Genomic DNA, 19,702 nt, shown 5'->3' with positions numbered 1-19,702 from the left:
ATAAAATGCCAAGATAGCACAAACCCCCCCCCCCCCCAAATGACCCCATTTTGGAAAGTAGATACCCCAAGCTATTTGCTGAAAGGCATGGTGAGTATTTTGCAGCTCTCATTTGTTTTTGAAAATGAAGCAAGAAAATAAAAATGTATTTTTATTTTCTTTTTTAAATTTTCAAAACTTTGTGACAAAAAGTGAGATCTGCAAAATACTCACCATACCTCTCAGTAAATAGCTTGGGGTGTCTACTTTCCAAAATGGGGTCATGGGGGGGGTTGTGCCATCTGGGCTTTCCATGGCCTCCGAAACTGTGATAGTTAGTGAGGAGCGAAACCAAAAATTTACACCCTTAGAAAGCCTGAAGGCGGTGCTTGCTTTTCGGGGTCCCGTACGCGGCTAGGCTCCCAAAAAGTCTTACACATGTGGTATCCCCGTACTCAGGAGAAGCAACAGAATGTATTTTGGGGTGTAATTTCACATATGCCCATGGCATGTTTGAGCAATATATCATTTAGTGACAACTTTGTGCAAAAAAAAAAAAAAAAAATGTCTTTTTCTCGCAACTTGTGTCAAAATATAAAATATTCCATGTACTCGACATGCCTCTCATCATAAAGCTTGGGGTGTCTACTTTCCAAAATGGGGTCATTTGGGGGGTTTTGAACTGTTCTGGCATTTTATGCACAACATTTAGAAGCAATAACCACTTGAAGACAAAGCCCCTTTTGTTACATAAAAAAATAATTTTTTTGCAAGAAAATTACTTTGAACCCCCAAACATTATATATTTTTTTAAACAAAGGCCCTACAGATTAAAATGGTGGGTGTTTCATTTTTTTTTCACACAGTATTTGCGCAGCAATTTTTCAAACACATTTTTTTTGGAAAAAACACATTTTTTAAATTTTTTTTTTCTTTCAATAGATTTTTATTAGTAATAACAAAAATTTTACAGAACCTCTGAAGAAGGCATTACAAAGTAGTAAGATATGAAGAAACATAAGGAGCAAATGATTTCGAGGTAAGACCTCTCAAAGCAGAATGTAAAAGGGCAAGACCAAATAGGCAAAATTCTGTTTTACAGTTGAAAGTATATCAAAATTATAAACTAAAATAGACATGTCTCAGAAGCTAGGATAATAAATGATGTGTATTCTGCCGGATCAAAAACCCTAGAGGTGGCAGATATAACACTTTTACCGGGATAAGGGTGGAGTGGATGTAAAGAACAAGGAAGACTTAACTCATTTGTTAGCAAGGGCTCAGGGAGCAGGAGAGACGCCCTCCACCCGCCCCATATGGGAACACACTGCGGGCTTGAGGCCACTCCCCCCTCCCGGATCCCCAACCTCGGTCGAGTCTTTCCCAGACAGGATAGCCCAAAATCATTATCCCAATTTAGCAGTGCGAAAGGTCCTACCCCTCTAATGACTATAATCAAGTGGTCAAACCAACATAGGTATATAGTTTCTAGCCTAAGGGGAGGTATTTAATCAGAGAAGCCCTAGGACCAGGGCGCCAGGGGTTGTTAAGGTAATACCGTGTCCCTCCAAAGAAAAGCAAAAGAAAAATACACAAGTAATTAAATAAATATCAGGGTTGAACAGTATACAGAAAAAACAATCAGAGAGTCTGAAGTAATAAAAGGAAAGGGGAGGAAGGAAGACTGGTGGGAGGGGAAGAAGGAGGGGAAAAAAGACAATCGCACTTGATGAGGATTATCAGCGGAGTCACTCAGTGAGCCTGTTGCCCTGGTGGGTTAATGCCAGGGCATAAGGAAATATGACAAAAATTGGCCCAAGGTTCCCATGTTAACTCAAACTTACTGACTTTGTCTTGTATAATGCTAACTATCTTTTCTTGGGCCATAATCCAGGAAATTTTATGCTTTACCGCTGTGAATGGGACTCTGTTTTTTCCAACAAGAGGCTATTGTTATTTTGGTGCCCAGTAAGATGAAAAAGATCAGTTGTTGGGTATATTTATCCACCTTATCTACTTTCAGATTCAATAGGGCTGTCTCTGGATTTTGAGAAATCTGAGCGGAGGATACTTTGCGGATCACTGAGAATACTTTGTTCCATAAGCTCCTTATTCGTGGGCAGGTCCACCATACGTGGAACAGAGTCCCTATGTGGTTGCAACCACGGAAGCACAGCGGGGAAGCATCAGGATATATCCGAGCCAGAAGAGAGGGTACCCTGTACCATCTCATGAGCACCTTAATGCTGCCCTCCATGAGGGAAACATTAAGGATTCCCTTAAACGAGCGATGAAAGCAGGAGAACCATTGATCACTATCCCAGGAGATATCAAGGTCTTTTTCCCAGGATAAGGCGTATGGAGGCTTGGACACCGCTGAGGCAAGCGAAGCATATATGATGGAGATCCCCCCTCTCTGATCCATTGCACCCGCACACCATGATTCATAGTTAGTTACTGAAGGGGGCTCTGGTTTATTTGGCCAAATAGAATGAAGGAAATGTTGGATCTGCATAAAGCGAAAACGTTCAGCAGGAGGCATTTCAAGCTTACTTGTACAGAATGCCAAAGAGAGCGGGCCTGTGGAGGAGAATAAGTTCCCTATTCTGAGTAATCTTTATTTAACCACCAACTAAACGCTAAAATGTTCATTCCAGGCGGAAAGTCGGGATTATGAAAAATATGTGTCAGGGGTTTAAGGGGGGAAATCAGGGAGGGATTTTTATAGAGTCGGTCACATAATGCCAGTGAGTGTGATAACGTGGGGGCTAGAATGGGAGGTCTCAATTTAGAGGGAGACCAAAGCAAAAAATCAATTGTGTGGCAAGGGACTGCATGACGTTCCATTGATACCCAATCAGGTTTCTGACCCTTTGAATATACAATGGAGATCTGGGCCAACTGGGCTGCCTGATAATACCACCAAATGTTGGGTAGAGCTAGACCACCTTGTGATTTAGGCCTGTATAAGATGTGTTGTGCACAACGACGTCCCCTCGAGCCCCAAATGAATTTTATGATTTTGGATTGGAGTAGGTGAACTTGCGATTTATGTATAGGGATGGGCAGGGATCTGAATAAATAAAGTATACGGGGTAGGAGGGTCATTTTGACTGCGTTAATATGACCTAGCCAAGATAAGTTATGATTATCCCACAGGGATAGGTCCAGAATCAATTTACGAAAGGTGGCCGGGTAATTGGATGAGTAAAGTGAGGCTATATTTGCTGTGAGATTGACCCCTAGGTATGGAAGTGAGACCTCGTTCCAGGAAAACGGGAAGTGGTTTTGTAGGCTACATAGAACAGTAGGTGGGACCGAGATGTTCAGGGCAGAAGATTTGGCTACGTTGACTCGCAGACCCAATATCTCCCCAAACTTATCAAGCAAGGCGAATATATTAGGAGTAGAAACTAGAGGGGAAGTCACGAAGAGCAACAAGTCATCGGCAAAAAGGGCGCATTTGTGCTCGCATTTACCACACAACACCCCTTTGATGTCAGGATGAGTTCTAACTGCAATAGCCAAGGATTCCATGGCTATGGCAAACAGAAGGGGGGAGAGAGGGCATCCCTGTCTAGTTCCCCTTTCTATAGTAAAAGGCTCGGAATAGTAGCCCTGCAGTCTGACCTGTGCACTGGGGTCGGAGTATAGGGCTCTAAGGATGTTCATGAAATGTTGACCAAAACCCCAGCGTTCTAGTATATGGAATAGGTAGGGCCAGGCGACTGTGTCAAAAGCTTTTTGCAAGTCGATGGATAACAAATAGCTGTGTTGTGGGGAGCCTCCATCCCATTGAGATTTGAGAAGAGAAATAATGTTAATTGCTCTCCTGATCTGGTCAGGTCCTTGTCTCCCCGGGATAAAGCCCACCTGGTCCTTGTTGATATAAACGGCTATGCAGGATGCTAACCGGTTGGAAAGAACTTTAGTTAATATTTTTAGATCATTGTTAATTAAGGAGATAGGACGATAATTGGAGACCATAGTCGTGTCTTTGCCAGGTTTTGGTATGACCGATATGAAGGCAAGATTGAGGGCTTTATCCAGGGGAGCGCCAGACCTGAGAGAGTTAAAGAATTTGACTAAATACGGTGTTAAGATAGGTCCGAATTTTTTGTAATAACCAACGGAAAAGCCGTTGGGGCCCGGGGCCGAGTTTTGTTTCAGGTGTTTAATCACCCTGAGTACTTCTGCTTCTGATATAGGATCATCTAGTAGGTCTGAATGTTCAGACGATAATTTGGGGAGGGATAAGTTATTTAGGAAATCCGATGTAGAATGCTCAGGTGTTGTTTGTTCCTTTTTATATAATGAAGTATAAAAATCGTGGAATGTTTCCATTATGCTTTTTGGGTTTTGAGAAAGTGCGCCCGAAAGAGTGCGAATTTTGGGGAAGGCAGCTGATCGAGGTCTCAGAGACAATTTGGCAGCTAATTTAGTTCCTATTTTGTCAGTCTGGTGGTAAAAGCGAGCGCCTGACCACCGGAGCTGTTTCTCAGCTTCGGAGGTGAGGGCCAGGTTTAAAGAAGTCCGCACCTTTTCCAGCGCCTCTAGAGAATCCTTGGTGGGTTTCCTTTTATGGGCTCTAGACAGGGATTGAAATCTTAACCGAAGATTATTAGTTTCAGCCGCGCGTTCTTTTTTAAGGTTGGTGGAGATTTGAATAATCTTCCCTCTGAGTACTGCCTTATGGGCTGCCCACAGCGTTTCCGGAGAAACTTCTTCCGTGTCATTTAAACGAAAATATTCCTGAATTTCTTTTGCTAGAATTGAGCATTGTATTGGGTCACTAAGGAGTCCTTCATTAAGGCGCCATATGAATTTGTTACCCGGGTTAGGAGATTGTTGCAAATATAAGAGAACCAAGGAGTGGTCTGAAATGGAGGAGTCTCTAATAACTGCTTTGATAGCCCTGGGGATGTTATGTGATTGGATAAAAATGTGGTCTATTCTGGTGTAGAGGTGGTGTGGGGCGGAGTAATGGGTAAAGTCTTTGGACCTAGGATTCATTTCTCTCCATATGTCCACCAGGCCTAGAGAATACAGAGTGGAAGCTATTTTAGTACTTTGTTTTGGAGGTTTTCTGGAGCGAGGAGGTCCAGCCCCCAATTTGTCTAGGGAAGTATCGAAAGGGAGATTTGTGTCTCCTCCCATTATTATTTTCCCCTCAAGTTTTGGGCCTAGTGTGGACAACATTATGGAGAAAAAGAAAGCCTGACCTTTGTTTGGGGCGTAATAAGAAATAAAGGAGTACAATGAACCCTCAATCGTCCCTTTTACCAGTAGAAACCTGCCCGCTTGGTCTTTAATAACTTCAGAGGGGGAAAATTTAAGGTGTTTTGCAAAACAGATGGCTACCCCTTTAGACTTGTTTTCAGCATTAGAAAGAAAAAACTGAGTGTAGTGACCGTGTAAGAAGGAGGGGTTGTACGAGGATGGGAAGTGAGTTTCTTGCAATAGGAGAACTGCGATTTTTTGTGACTTGTAATGATTAAATAATTTAGGTCTTTTGACAGGAGAGTTCATACCTTGTACATTATGCGTGGCTATACAGAGTTGGGAAGGTGGATGCATGGATCAGAGGGGGGGATGTGCGCATCACACAATAAGTGCCTACCTGAGACGTCAAGATTTGTGCTCGTATCCAAGCCTCCGCTGCCTGAAGGTTTTGGATTCCGGGATGTAATTGCATAGTTGGGCTTCTGAGTGACTCTGGGAATAGGAGAGAGGAGAAGGAGAGAAAATGGGGGAGGATCGACCCTGAGAAAGAGGAACAGAAACAGGACATGTCAAAAGCAATGTAAAACAAATAGCATAAGCGATCAAACATACTTAGTGTAGCTAGATAACAATCTAAGAACCCTCACAGGAGGGAGGGCAGTTAGCCGCCCCCTGAAAGGTTTTCCCAAAAACGGGAACCCCGAAAAAAGGGTTATGAAGGTGTTTCTGAGTGGGGGAAAATACCACTCAGAAACTCGTGGAGGCGAAGTGCAGCCACTCCGGCCAAACCGCCATAGAGAAAAACAAAAAATAGAACCATAAAAGCAATCTTGTGGGAGTCCTGAGAGAAATGGAGCAACAGGTAACAAAAAGAAAACGTCTCAGCATCCAAAAAAAGCCTGGCTAAAATCCAGCCAGAGGAAAACGGGGGGGCTTGGGAAGTCCGCGTCCCATTGCCGGAAGGTTGCCTCAGGAAATCCTGGGGAGGAGAAGGCACTGTTGATAGCAGACTTTCCGTTAAGGAGGGCGTCCATCTTTGGATCTCTTGGCTTGTTGTTTATGCCATAAGGGTTGGATGGGGCTCGAGGGTGGTGGTCTCTTCGCGGACTGAGGTGTTCTGGAATCCATGGCAGCAGATGATGTTGGCGAGTGAGATATAAGGCCCAATTGTAGCAGCAACCGTTCCCCCTCTCCAAAATTTGTGCAGCTGTAGGACTTGTTTAAGTAGGCAAAGTTGAGGCGAAAGGGGAACGACCATCTGTAGGCGATCGATTTTTGCGAAAGGATGATCAAAAGAGGCTTTAATGATCTCCGTCTCTGAATCGTGAAGGGGAAAAGGTCCTCAAAAATTTGAATCGAGTGTCCTTGGAAGGAGAGATTTTCTGATTCTCTAGCTCTGTGCATGACTTCTTCTTTAACTCTGAAGAAGTGGGGTTTAACCACAATATCTCTGGGAAGGCCGTCCTGGCGTGGAGGTTGCAAGGCCCTATGTGCCCGGTCTAATTCCAGCCTGTAGTCTGGTATATCCGGAATTAAATGTTTGATGAAAGAGCGAACGATTTTATCTGTGTCCTTAAACGATTCTGGAAGGCCTCTCAACCTAAAATTATATCTGCGAGACCTGTTCTCGAGGTCATCGAGTTTTGAGTATGCCATATCCAGTTGGTCATGTAATTCTTGGATCCTGTCAGTGTTCTGGTTGGCAACTGCAGCAATTTGATCAGTCTTTGATTCGATTGCTTCAATTCGTGCACCCAGCTGCTGCAGGTCAGCCTGTATAGTTGTGGTGATTTGTGAGGCATTGTGTGCTAACCCTCTTGTAAGCATATTAGAGAAAGTGTTCATTAGGGCAGCAAAGTCAGCGGGGATGGGAGCAGAGGGATCATTCTGAGGGGTGGATGTAGGGCAGCTCTCCTCCATCTGGGATAGAGGGGGTACTTCCATGGGGCTACAGCCTAAGGAGTTTGTGGGGGATCCTGGTAATAACCCATCCTGGGAATTACTCACAGTTAGCGGATTCATCCTGTCATTGTGAGAGGGCAGAGGTGGAAAATCTTCCAAGGATGCTCCGGATTCCCTGAGGAGTCTCGTGTGGCGCCGGCCGCCGCCATTTTCGTGGAGGCCGCGCTCCGCGGGCCGGAGTAGAGAAATCGGGATAGATCCCGTCTGGCTGAGCCCCCGTTCTTGCGAGGGGGTCCCTCAGGACTCCTGAAGGTGAGGAGAGGGTCCGATGGTCCGGTTCCGCCGCTATTTGTGGCTGTGGCGGTGATTGTAGGCCGGAGTGGAGCGGAGCTCTCAGAACGAGCGACCGTTCATGGGGCTGCCGCGCATGCGCCTCCTATTTTTTTTAATTTTAATGCACTAAAGCACACTATATTGCCCAAATGTTTGATGAAATAAAAAAGATGATCTTAGGCTGAGTACATGGATACCAAACAAGACATGCTTTAAAATTGCGCACAAACGTGCAGTGGCGACAAACTACATACGTTTTTAAAAGCCTTTAAACGCCTTTACAGGTTACCACTTTAGATTTATGGAGGAGGTCTACTGCTAAAATTACTGCACTCGATCTGACCTTCACGGTGATAACTCCCATGCATTGTGCAATTGCTGTTTACATTTGATGCCAGACCGACGCTTGCGTTCGCCTTTGCGCGATAGCGGGGGGAGACAGGGGTGCTTTTTTTTGTTTTAATAAATTTTTTTGCTTTTTTTTATTTTTAAACTGTTCCTTTTTTCATTTATATATTTTTTTATCATTTTTATTGTTATCTCAGGGAATGTAAATATCCCCTATGATAGCAATAGGTAGTGACAGGTACTCTTTTTTGAAAAAATTGGGGTCTATTAGACCCTAGATCTATCCTCTGTCCTCAAAGCATCTGACCACACCAAGATCGGTGTGATAAAATGCTTTCCCAATTTCCCAATGGCGCTGTTTATATCCGGCGAAATCTAAGTCATGAAATGCTCATAGCTTCCGGTTTCTTAGGCCATAGAAATGATTGGAGCCATTCTGGTCTCTGATCAGCTCTATGGTCTGCTGGCGGAACCACCAGTTGCATTCTCGGGTTCCCTGTTGGGACAGGAGAGCCAGAGAAAACCATGGAAGACGGTGGGAGGGGGGGGACATTACATACTTGAAAAGCAAACATGATAAAAACATAATAACAATAAAACATTGCAGAATAGAATACAGTAAAAAAGAGCAGAACAATAGAGAAAGAATATAGAGAGAGAGAACAATAAAACGACAACTATTTTTGTTTTTTTTATTTTAAATTTTGTTTTGTGTATTTTATTTTTACTTTTTTTTTTTTTTTTTTTACACTTTTATTTGTAACTGTTACTGTAACAGTTCGGTTCCAGGTTTGGGTCTCTCAAAATGTGATGGCTTCTTGGGAGACCCTGTGAAAGTGTGCCTAGTCTGTGCAGTGCTGTACCCTACGCTAATACTCAACTAGTGTATGGTAGCGCTCAAAACATTCACCAATGCAAAGGCCAGGATTGTCAGGACAGGAGGGACAATAATAGCGGGTGTCACGCCTATATCCGCGCTTTCTACAGACACAACATTTTTTTTGGGGAGGCTCGTTGGGTAGGGGTACTCGAGAGGACATAAAGAAAATGCCTCTCATGCAGCCAGCCTACTGCATTTGGTTGGGGAAGGTGAGGTGGAGCACCGTCTGGAAACAGAAGGGCTCTGACGATCTCTTCCTGGAATTTAAGGATGGATCCAGTCCGTCCTGAAGCTCTGTATATCACATGAGCGTTCAGCAAAGCCAATTGAAATAAGTATACAGACACTTTTTTATACCAGCGTCTGGCCTTACGGGCAACTAGGTACGGCGCCATCAACTGGTCATTGAGGTCCACCGCTCCCATATTTTGGTTATATTCGTGGATACAGAGGGGTTTCTCCACAACACCAGTCGCCGTAGTAATTTGGGCTGTTGTGTCAGCATGAAGGGAGGTAAGAACTAAAGCATTCTTAATATCCCTCCACTTCATAGCGAGCAAGTTATTACATTTCTAGCAAGCTCTCTCCCCCAGCCAAAGTTGGGAATCTACAAGCCGCTGGGGAAAGCCCCGGCAATTAGATTGCACGGTGCCACATGCTCCAATCTGATGATCAAACAAGTGACTAAAAAGTGGCACACTTGTGTAATAATTGTCCACGTACAAGTAGTACCCCTTTCCGAATAAGGGTAACACCAAGTCCCACACAATCTTGCCAGCGCTTTGTATGTAGTCAGGGCAGTTTGTCGGCTCTACGTGACTATCTCTTCCCTCTTAAACCATAAAACTACATGTATAGCCTGTGGCCCTGACACAGAGCTTACACATCCTGACCCCGTATCTGGCACGCTTGCTGGGAAGATACTGTTTGAATGACAAGCGGCCAGAAAACTTAATCAGGGACTCATCAAAGCAGACAACTTGATGGGGGGTAAACAAGTCTGCAAAACATTGGTTGAAGTGGTTTATGAGGGGACGAATTTTGTAGAGTCGACCGTATCCAGGGTCACCATGAGGACAACAGAGTTCATCTTTGTTGAAGTGCATGAACCGCAAGATCTGCTCGTATCATGCCCTGGCCATGGAAGCAGAGAACACGGGCATATGGTGAATTGGGCCAGTGGACCAATATGACCACAACTCACTCTTTTTGGTTATGCCCATGAGGAGGGATAGGCCCAGAAAGATCTTAAATTCGGAAACCGTAATTGGTTTCTAATCTCTGGCAAGGGAGGACTGGGGATTAGTGGCGATGTATTGACCAGCATACAAATTGCTTTGATCCACAATAGATCTATAGAGATCTTCAGTTAAAAACAGAGAATAAAAATCAAGTGATGTAAAATCAACTGTTTCCACCTGAATGCCGGGTTGGCCAGTGAATGGGGGAAGTACGGGTGCTGCAGAAGTGGTGGGTTCCCTATTAGAATTGGCAAATGCAGCAGGAAGGGCACTATGGGCTCGACGTGCCTGTCTTTGTCTTCTTGGTGGCAGCGGGACACTACTTGTGCTTGCCAGCTCGCCAGCTTCAACAGCACTTATGGGACTCGCCACGTCACCAAGTGTTACTGCAGTGCTGGATGTACGACCAGGGTGTACTAGGCCACTGGTGCTTGCCAGTTCACCAGAAGGAATAGCGGCGCTAGTACTTCTCTGCTCCATACAAGAGCCCTGTGGTTCTTGCACCTCAACAGCAGAAGAAGATTGGGGTCTGGTACGCCTGACCTTGACAGGGACCACAACTCCGTCGTCAGAGCTATCTGTCATGGAGCCGCTACTGTCTACAGTTCGTATTCTGAGCCTGAATCTGACAGATGAGTGACTTCCTCTTCACTATCTGTCATGCTCAGAAACGTGTAGGCCTCTTCACTAGTGTACCTTCGATTTGCCATTTTAGGCTCTAAATTAAGTGGTACACTAGTGAGACTCACAGGTAAAAAAGCTCCTGACTGTCAGCGACTGTATCAAAACGCTACCAAAAAAACTGTTAGCGATCGCAGGGATCAGGCCTGACTCTGTGAACGGTGCAGTTATGTGTTTAGTGTTTTGTTAGTGACAGTGATCGATCGATACTGCACTTGGATGGGCTGGGCTGGGCGGAGGGGCAAAAAAAGGTGCTAGCAGGTATCTGGGCTGATCCCGCTAACACTGCATTTTTGGGAATCCTAAACTGCTGGGGACGCTATTTTAGATCTGATCAGATCAGATATCGATCCGTTCAGATTCTATGCCACTAAGGGAGGTGTATGCTGCGTGCGTGGGTGTTAGCGCTACTGGCACTAACCTGACACTGCCTGGGGCAACGCAGACCCTATCTGACCCTAAAACCTAACTTATATCACCCGCTGGGCGATCAGGGGCTTAAGCCTTTATTAGGTAATGAACGGCGGGTGCCCTGTCACCAGTGACACTAATACGGCGATCAGAAAAAAGATCGCTTAGTGACACTGTCGACAGGGGTTAACTGGGGGGGTGATCAAGGGGTTAAACCTTCACTGTGACAGGGGGTGCAGGGGGGTGATCGGGGGCTGATTGGGGGGTGAAAAGTGTGCCTGCTAGGGTGACCACATTTCCAAACTGACATTCAGGGACACCCCCCCCCCCCCAAAAAAAAAAAGATTTCTGACAAATTTTTTTGCCGATTTTTGGGGCAGGGGCGTACAAAATCAGCGGGCCCGTGTGCAAGATCAAAAGTGGGCCCTAGGCATCAAGAATAACAACAATATGGTGCGCAAAGCATGTCGTAATGAACTGTGGACATGTCTTAAATTGCACTAAATATTGGCTTAAAGGGGGTGTTCTTAAAGAGAGTCTGAGATGACTTGTATAGTGCAGAATGTGGTAATGTTAAATAGGGAATGCAGAGTGTATGGCGGGGGGTAATATGTACAGGAGAGGAGTGCGGAATGTATAATGGTGGGTAATATGTACAGGTGAGGAGTGTGGAGTGTATGGCGGGGGGTAGTTAGTGGAGAGAGGAGGAAGAGGAGTGCAATATCACCTCCTGATAGTCTGTCAGCCACTGCTATACCACTTTGGTGGTGGGGCACTCCGAAGGATGTAAGGGGGCACTCTGGAGGTTGTAAGGGAGGATGTAATGGGGCACTCTGGCAGTACTAACTTAGTCAGAGCCCCCTTACGTCCTCCGGGGTGCCCCCTTAGTGCCTCCGTACATCCTCCTTAAGAATTGCCCTGAATCTCTAGCAAAGTTCCCAGGATTCCAGACAGTACAATTGTCCCCTCAACAGCAGCCAGTTTGTCTTTGAAGATGGGGAAGGGGGCAAGTTGTCAAAAAAGAATACTTGCAGTGATTTTGGGGGATAAGAGCATGCTGTATGTGCTAGGGGGCACACTTTGGGAGGGGAGAGAAATTGTTCCGGGAGGGGGGTTTAAATAACAAATCTGACCCCCCCAGCACAATATATCTCCCCTCCTAAAGTGCCCCCTAGCACATGCAGCATGCTCTTATCCCCCAAAATCACTGCAAGTATTCTTTTTTGACAACTTGCCCCCTGTCTCTGTGTCTCCTTCTCCTGCAAGTGCCAAGCATTAATATTCTGTACAAACCTCAGATCAGCATGTCCCGTTCTGTTGAGTCCTGTGTCCATTCTCCTCCCCCTCCTTCTCCTGTCTGTGACATCCGAGCCGAGGAAAAGGGGGAGGGGACTTCAGTCCGTGTGTTAGTGTGAGGTGGGCAGGAGGGGGGAGGAAGGGAGAGATGCCGTACACACTGTAATCGCAGGCAGCGTGTGGGAACAGAAACACCCCACACAAGCTGCAGGCCAGTCACTGGAGCCAAGTGCAGAGGGGAAAGAACCAGCAGTGACTCCCAGCAGCACTAGCGCGGAGGAGGAAGTGAAATCCTCCTCTGCTTTCAACGCTGGGCAGTGACGTCACTGGTTGCCTGATGCCAGGCGGCTATAGCAACCAGTGATCAGGAGTAGGTGGAGGAGGTGGAAGCGGAGCCAGAGCCAGCACTATGGCGGCTCGGTCCGCCCCTGTTCCCAGATTGTCAGTTTCATTCCGGGACACTGTATTGTCCCAGAATGAAGGTGCTCGGGACCAGGGACAAAGATGTAAATTACGGGATAATCCCGGGCAATCCGGGACACGTGGGCACCCTAGTGTTCTACCGTAAGTGTAGTGTTGGTGCACTTACTTGGATGTCTTCTCTCCTCGGAAGCCAGAACGAGAAGGCTTCATGAGGAGCGATGACATCACTTCCTCTGCTTCTGTTTACATTACAGAAGCAGAGGAAGCATTCCATTCACCAGGAGTGATCGTGAGGGGGTGGCCATGAATCAGTGGCCTCCCCCTTAGCACGGATCGCTCCTGAAGCGATGCCGACCGCCGCAGGCACGGGGGGCCCCATCGGGCCCCCCGCCCACTGGGAGGCAGGGAAGTACAGGTAAGCCCTTATGCCTGCCCGTGCCATTCTGCTGACGTACATCGGCGTGCGGCGGTCGGCAACTGGTTAAGAAGCCCGAAGCTGTGTGCATCCAAGACAGTGGGCCTGGAAGAGCTGGTGGTTTAAGGGACCAGTACCTGTAGCAGAAGTGCTGTTGAAGAGTAGCCAGGTGGGCTTGTATTTTCAGTTGTGTCTGAATGAAGTTTAAACCCCTGCGTGGGATTCCTGAGTGGACTTTTGTTTTGTTTTGATCATTTAATAAATGTGGGCTACCAGGCCCTTAACTATAAATGCCTGTCTGATGTGGACTCACTACATGAAAACGCATCTACCACTGAGCTGAACAGTCCCCCATGCCACACTGGCTACAAATACCTGCAACTCCACCATGTCCTTTGGAGCGCAGTTCTATGTTAGCCTATGTGGCCATGCAAATCATGCGTTTAGATCAGTATTTAAAGTATTTAGGGGCATATAAAAAACTGCATTCAGAAAGGAGCTTATGAGCGTAATTTACGCGTATATGTCTGTAAACAGATGTAAATGTGTATAAACACGTGCATATGAGTGTAAATGTAGTCCAGTGGCCAGAAAAAATAATAATATTCCGGCCTATGAAATGCATTACACATAAATGCTCATAAATGTGCAATATTAAAGGTATTTTTCATGTCAAGTTCTGGCAGAAAAAAAAATCCAGCAGTTTTAGAGCATAAATGTATATGCCTGTGTGTATGAGGCCTAATATGGAGTTGCCCAAGTCTTGTGACATACCTCAACAAGGTGATAGGATATGTGAATATGTTTTTCAATGCAAACGTACCCAATGACTCACTTAAATTTATTTTAAGATACCTCAAACTTTCTTGTTCTGTTCTAATAGCAGTATCCTAGGCCTTTTTACTGCATGAAATTTATTAGCATTGATATGTATCTTACACCTGTCAACCACCGTGGAAGAGGGGCAGATAGAGAGGTCAACTGTGCTATTATTTGCGAAATTAAAGGGATATTAACCCTTTCATGACTCAGCCTATTTCTGACATTTGGTGTTTACAAGTTCAAATCCCTATTTTTTGCTAGAAAATTATTTACAGCCCCCAAACATTATATATATATATTTTTTAGCAGAGAATCTAGAGAATAAAATGGCGATTGTTGCAATATTTTATGTCACACGGTATTTGTGCAGCGGTGTTTTAAACGCGACTTTTTGGGAAAAGGGACACTTTCATGAATTAAAAAAAAACAAAACAGTACAGTTATCCCAATTTTTTTGTATAATGTGAAAGATGATGTTACGCCAAGTAAATACATACCAAACATGTCACGCTTTATAATTGCGCGCACTCGTGGAATGGCGACAAACTATGGTACCTAAAAATCTCCATAGGCGACACTTAAATATTTTTCTTACGGTTACCAGGTTACAGTTACAGAGGAGGTCTAATGCTAGAATTATTTCTCTTGCTCTGACGATCGCGGCAATACCTCACATGTGTGATTTGAACACCATTTACATATGCGGGCGCGACTTCCATATGCTTTTTTTTTGCTGCGCAAGCTTGCGGGGATGGGGGCGCTTTACATTTTTTTTCTTATTTATTTTATTTATTTTTATATTATTAAATTGTGTTAAAAAAAAAAAAAATCACTTTTATTGCTGTCACAAGGAATGTAAACATCCCTTGTGACCTCCAATCCCTCCTTTGCACTTCAAAGTATTCAGATCGCCGAAAACGGAGATTCTGAATACTGTATATCTTTTAAAAATCTGGCGCCATTGGCAGCCGAGTAAACAGGAAGTGACGTTTTGACGTCGCTTCCATGTTTACATTCAGGAGACTGGAACAAAGCCGTTTCCAGCTTCGTGCCAGTCTGTCTCTAGCCGCCGGAAGATTGCGGATTGAGAATCAGGTCTCCCGGTGGGACGGGAGGCCCGGTCAGAGCAGTGGGAGGCAGCGGGAGGGGGGATGTCCCCTCCCGCTCCTCTGGGATACAATCAAGCAGCTTTTAGCCGCATCAGTTGTTATCCCTGGAAAGCCGATCGTCCGCTCTAAAAAACGGTACCGGGATGATGCCTGCAGCTGCGGGTATCATCCCAGTATAACCCCCGAAAGCCGAGGCCGCATATCTGCGTACGCTCGGCGGGAGGGGGTTAAAGGCTTTTTTTTTTTTTTTTTTTAGAAGGAATAACAAACATGTTATACTTACCTGCTCTGTACAAGAGTTTTGCACAGCGCAGCCTCAATCCTCCACTTCTCGGGTCCCCCGCCGGCACTTTGGGCTCCTCCCCCTTGCTAAGTGCCCATATAGCAAGCCACTTGTTATGAGGGAAATCACGCATGCTCCCTCCCAAGCCTCGCTCTCTGTGTCGAAAAGACACACAGAATGGTGATTGGCCTCACCCCTGCTCCCACCTCACTGGCTGTGATTGACAGCCAATGGCTCCTGCTGCTGTGTCTCAGCCATTTGCGGTTTGCGGTTCCACAATTGTGTATCCTACTTCTCTAACACAGGTTTTACCTTTAATGGGAAAGGGAAAAGTACTGGAAGTCACACATCTCTACAAAACCTTGCAAGAAGGTGTATGACAGCCTCAGCCCAGGCTCCAACAAGACCACACTCCCAACGCATTTCAACCTGTCCGCTGAGCTTAGTCATGGGGATTAACCTTACCCGTTCTCTGCAACTCCCCCTGTATGTGTGTTTATTCAAATTATTATTGCAAAATACCAAATTATAAAATCTGATTTAAAAAATTTGCAATCTGCTCAGATGCTTATTACAGCCAAAAACCAATAGATATGTTCAGCTGTATGTATACTTTTTACAAGGTAGAGAGTTGCAAACTGAGTGACCCAGAGAATATGAAAATATCTTACCTCCAGTAATTAGAGCTGTTGCATTGCCAAACATAACATCATTTTTCTGAAAGAAGGCACAGTAATATACTCCAGAGTCCTGTATGCTTATATTGTGTATTTCTAGAACAGGGCCGGTGTCCTCCTGCTTACAATTGTACTTCTCAGAAAAATCGCCTTGTCTACAGATTGTAACATGTTTCAGCTTTTCAGGGTCCCTCCAAGTTCTCCGAAACCAGTAGAACATTCTAGTTCCATTCAGTGAGTCACTACTGATCAAACAAGAAATATTCAACAAGCCTCCAGAAGGAGCATAAGTCAATTTGTGAGGCTGACATAGTTTGACAGCTATTCCTGCAAAAAAAAAAAAAAAAAAATGAATGAACAGCGTATCAGTCATTATTGCTTTATCTTTAGTTAAAGATAAAAGGTTTGTATATATACTCTATATGAAGGTCCATGACAAAAAAAGGAATAAACCTTTAGAAAATATTTTTGTTTGGATTCAGGTTAATATGAAATATTACATAAAAACATTTTGTATCCTTATTTTCAGCCAGCAGGTAGTTACAAAAGCCTATTTTCATGTTGCCTTCATTTCCTATCTACTTGCTGTAAAAAAAAAAGTCTGTTCTTTACAGAGCTCAATAATTCATGCTGAAATTTATACACACTAGTAAATGAGTCAGAGCAGAGACCCATCCTTTATTGGGCAGCTCTTTCAGAGATTTCAGGCACATTAAAAAGAACTCAAGACAGGGAGATTCTATTGTACTTTTCTTTAGTTATAGTGCTCTGGCAATCCTTTGTGATATAGTAAAGCCCTATTTTAGCATAACTACATGGGATGGATACTCCTAGTCACTGCAGGACATATTGGTGACTTAGAGGTTAGTGGTAGGAACCACAGAGGCCAGTAGGGGACACCTTCTTCTGAACACCTGGAAGTGTGGAGTAGGATAGGATTGGTCCCAGGCCCCAGGAAGACGTCATGTATGACAAAACATGTCGGGCGGAGCTACGCTCTGCTGTCATCACGCCCCACATGACCTCAGAAGTGAGTTGGCAAACGTTCTATTTTTACTTGGATTCACTTGGACTTTATGGTGTATGGCTTTAGCAGTAAAGAATTCTTCTTTTTTAACGATAACACACTATTGGAGCCTCATGTGTTTTTTAAAAAACAATCCGTGACATCCAGGTAGCTGGGATTCCCAGACGAGGATCTGACACAAGCTGGATATCGTGGAGGACTGTCCTTGATTGCCAGGGAACTCCTGGGACGGGGCAAACCATCTGACCCTGCAGAGGTCTATATCTGCAAGCTCCTTTGACCTCACTAATCAAGGAGATCCACAGCTTCTGGTAAGCGTTCCCATTTATAGAGTGATATTACAAATGAATTCCTATCCCTTTGGTGGTGGTAGAAAAAATCTGGAACATCTTATCCTGCTGGAACCCCATTCCACATTTTTGAGAATTTATATGTGGATTTAGGACTGTCACTGTCACTTTCACTTTAAAAGGGAATTACAGTTCTGTGAAAAATATCTGCCCCTTCCTGATTTTTTATTAATTTTTTAATTCGGATCATCAAACTAATTTTAATATTACACAAAGATAACCCGAGGAAATACAAAATGCAGTTTTTAAATGAGGATTTCATTTATTATTGGCAAAAAGCTGTCCAAACCTGCCTGTCCCTGTGTGAAAAAGTAAAAACTACATTTTTTTGGAAAGCAGAGTAAGATTTCACTTGCCACACCCAGGCCTGATTACTGCCAGACCTGTTGAATCAAGAAATCACTTACATAGAAGCTGTTTGACAAAGTGAATCACGCTAAAAGATCTCAAAAAACAACAAATCATGCTGCCATCTAGAAAAATGTAAGAACAGATGAGAAACAAAGTAACTGACGTATCAGTCTGGAAAGGGGGACAAAGCCATTTCTAAGGATTTGGGACTCCAGTGAACCATGGTGAGAGCAGTTATCCACAAATGGAAAAAACTTGGAGCAGTGAGCCTTCCCAGGAGTGGCTGGCCTACCAAATTCAATCCAAGGGCACAACGACGACTCATCCAGGAGGTCATAAAAGAACACAGAACAACATCTAAAGAACTGCAGGCCTCTCTTGCCTCAGGTAAGATCAGTGTTCATGATTCAACAATAAGAAAGAGACTGGGCAAAAATGGCCTCAATGGGAGAGTTCCAAGGCCAAAGCCACTGCTGACCAAAAAGAACACAAAGGCTCATCTCACATTTACCAAAAAACATCATGATTATCCCCAAGGCTTTTAGGCAAATATTTTGTGGACTGATGAGACAAAGAATTAACTTTTTGGAAGGTGTGCGTCCCGTTACATCTGGCATAAAACGAATACAGCATTTCATAACAAGAACATCACACCAACAGTCAGACATGGTGGTGGTAGCGTGATGGTCTGGGGCTTCTTTGCAGCTTCAAGACCTGGACGACTTACCATAATTGATGGAACCATGAATTCTGAGCTCTACCAGAAAATCCTAAAGGAGAATTTCCGGCTATCAGTTTGTGAACTCAAGCTCAAGTGCACTTGGGTTATGCAGCAGGACAATGATCCGAAACACAACAGCAAGCCAGGAACTCTGCTACATAGTGACGCTTCTGCAAACAGATGCCACACAGGTAATTTTAATGCTGCTTTCCTCCTAGGCTAGTGCTTTTAGCATATTTAAACCCCCAGGCAGGGTCACTTTGGGAGATTCTGAATTAGTGCATCAAATGCTAAAGAATAAGTGAGATACTGAAGCTCTTTGTGTCATGTATAGTGATCAGAATGAGAGGATTTGGAATACAATGAAAAATATGCAAGGACTTTCTCTGAGCTTTGCCCTAAGCACTCTAAAATCACAGAAGAATTTTATGGTGATAGTAAACCCTTTACCCTCTCTATGTCCTGGTCACTAGAACAGAAAATAAGAGAAATCCATCATTTTACAGTTATCAATAGGGCAAAAGGTGAGGGGAAATCACCCAATGGGATCAGAAGTTATTGTGACAACTATCATGGAAATTTGCCCTCGCTTTGAGAGAATTCCTTTTGATAAATATACGATAAAGTACATTTCCATCAAAGGAGCTGATCCGTGATGAAGGTATAGTGTATGTGGACCTTGTTCTGGTCCTAGGATTCTACCTCTCTGAGTGCAACACAAGGAGCATTCAACATATATGTATGTATTGAGGAGTGCCTATTACACAAGCCCATATCACTTTGTGGACAACCCAACATTTCATATTCCTGATATGCCAACCTGCTGAAGCACAATTTACTGACATGACCCAAAACATTTACTGAAATGCATATAAAAAAGTACAGGGCTGACTGGGGGTAGTTCCTTCAAAGGTCACTAGTTTTCAGCACAATACAGAATAACCGTGTCTAAGAGAACAGAGCATGAAAATAAATAATTAGTAATAAGCAGCATAGTACTGTTCAGTCTAGTGCAAAAAGTTATTTGTGGTCCCCTTTCTCACAAGGATGCTAGGTGTAGCTGATAGTCCAGATGGTTGACCACAGGGATTTCCAGACTGGCTCCACAGAGGGAAGGTGGAGGGGATTTCTGGTCTGGATATCCAGATAGCTGCAGAAATCCTAGGAATGGGAGGTAGCTGAAGATACTTGACCTCTGCACTGGAAAGACAGTATTCCAGAGCCAGCTAC

At 44.4% G+C, this 19,702-nt stretch overlaps 1 protein-coding gene across 1 annotated transcript in view; it reads right to left on the bottom strand.

Moving 5' to 3' along the window:
- The window catches only part of LOC141117454 (uncharacterized), a 54,241-nt gene that overhangs the window by 21,794 nt on the left and 12,745 nt on the right, over positions 1 to 19,702 (bottom strand). Inside the window, exon 2 of the mRNA XM_073610325.1 lies at positions 16,018 to 16,350. Coding sequence (XP_073466426.1) covers positions 16,018 to 16,350 — 333 coding nt within the window. The remainder of the gene's footprint in view (positions 1 to 16,017; positions 16,351 to 19,702) is intronic.

The sequence above is a fragment of the Aquarana catesbeiana genome, linkage group LG13 (genome assembly GCF_042186555.1).
Source record: "Aquarana catesbeiana isolate 2022-GZ linkage group LG13, ASM4218655v1, whole genome shotgun sequence".
In the NCBI taxonomy this organism is placed as follows: Eukaryota; Metazoa; Chordata; class Amphibia; order Anura; family Ranidae; genus Aquarana; species Aquarana catesbeiana.
The sequence above is the reverse complement of the archived record's forward strand: the minus strand, read 5'-3'. Positions and strand labels throughout refer to the sequence as shown.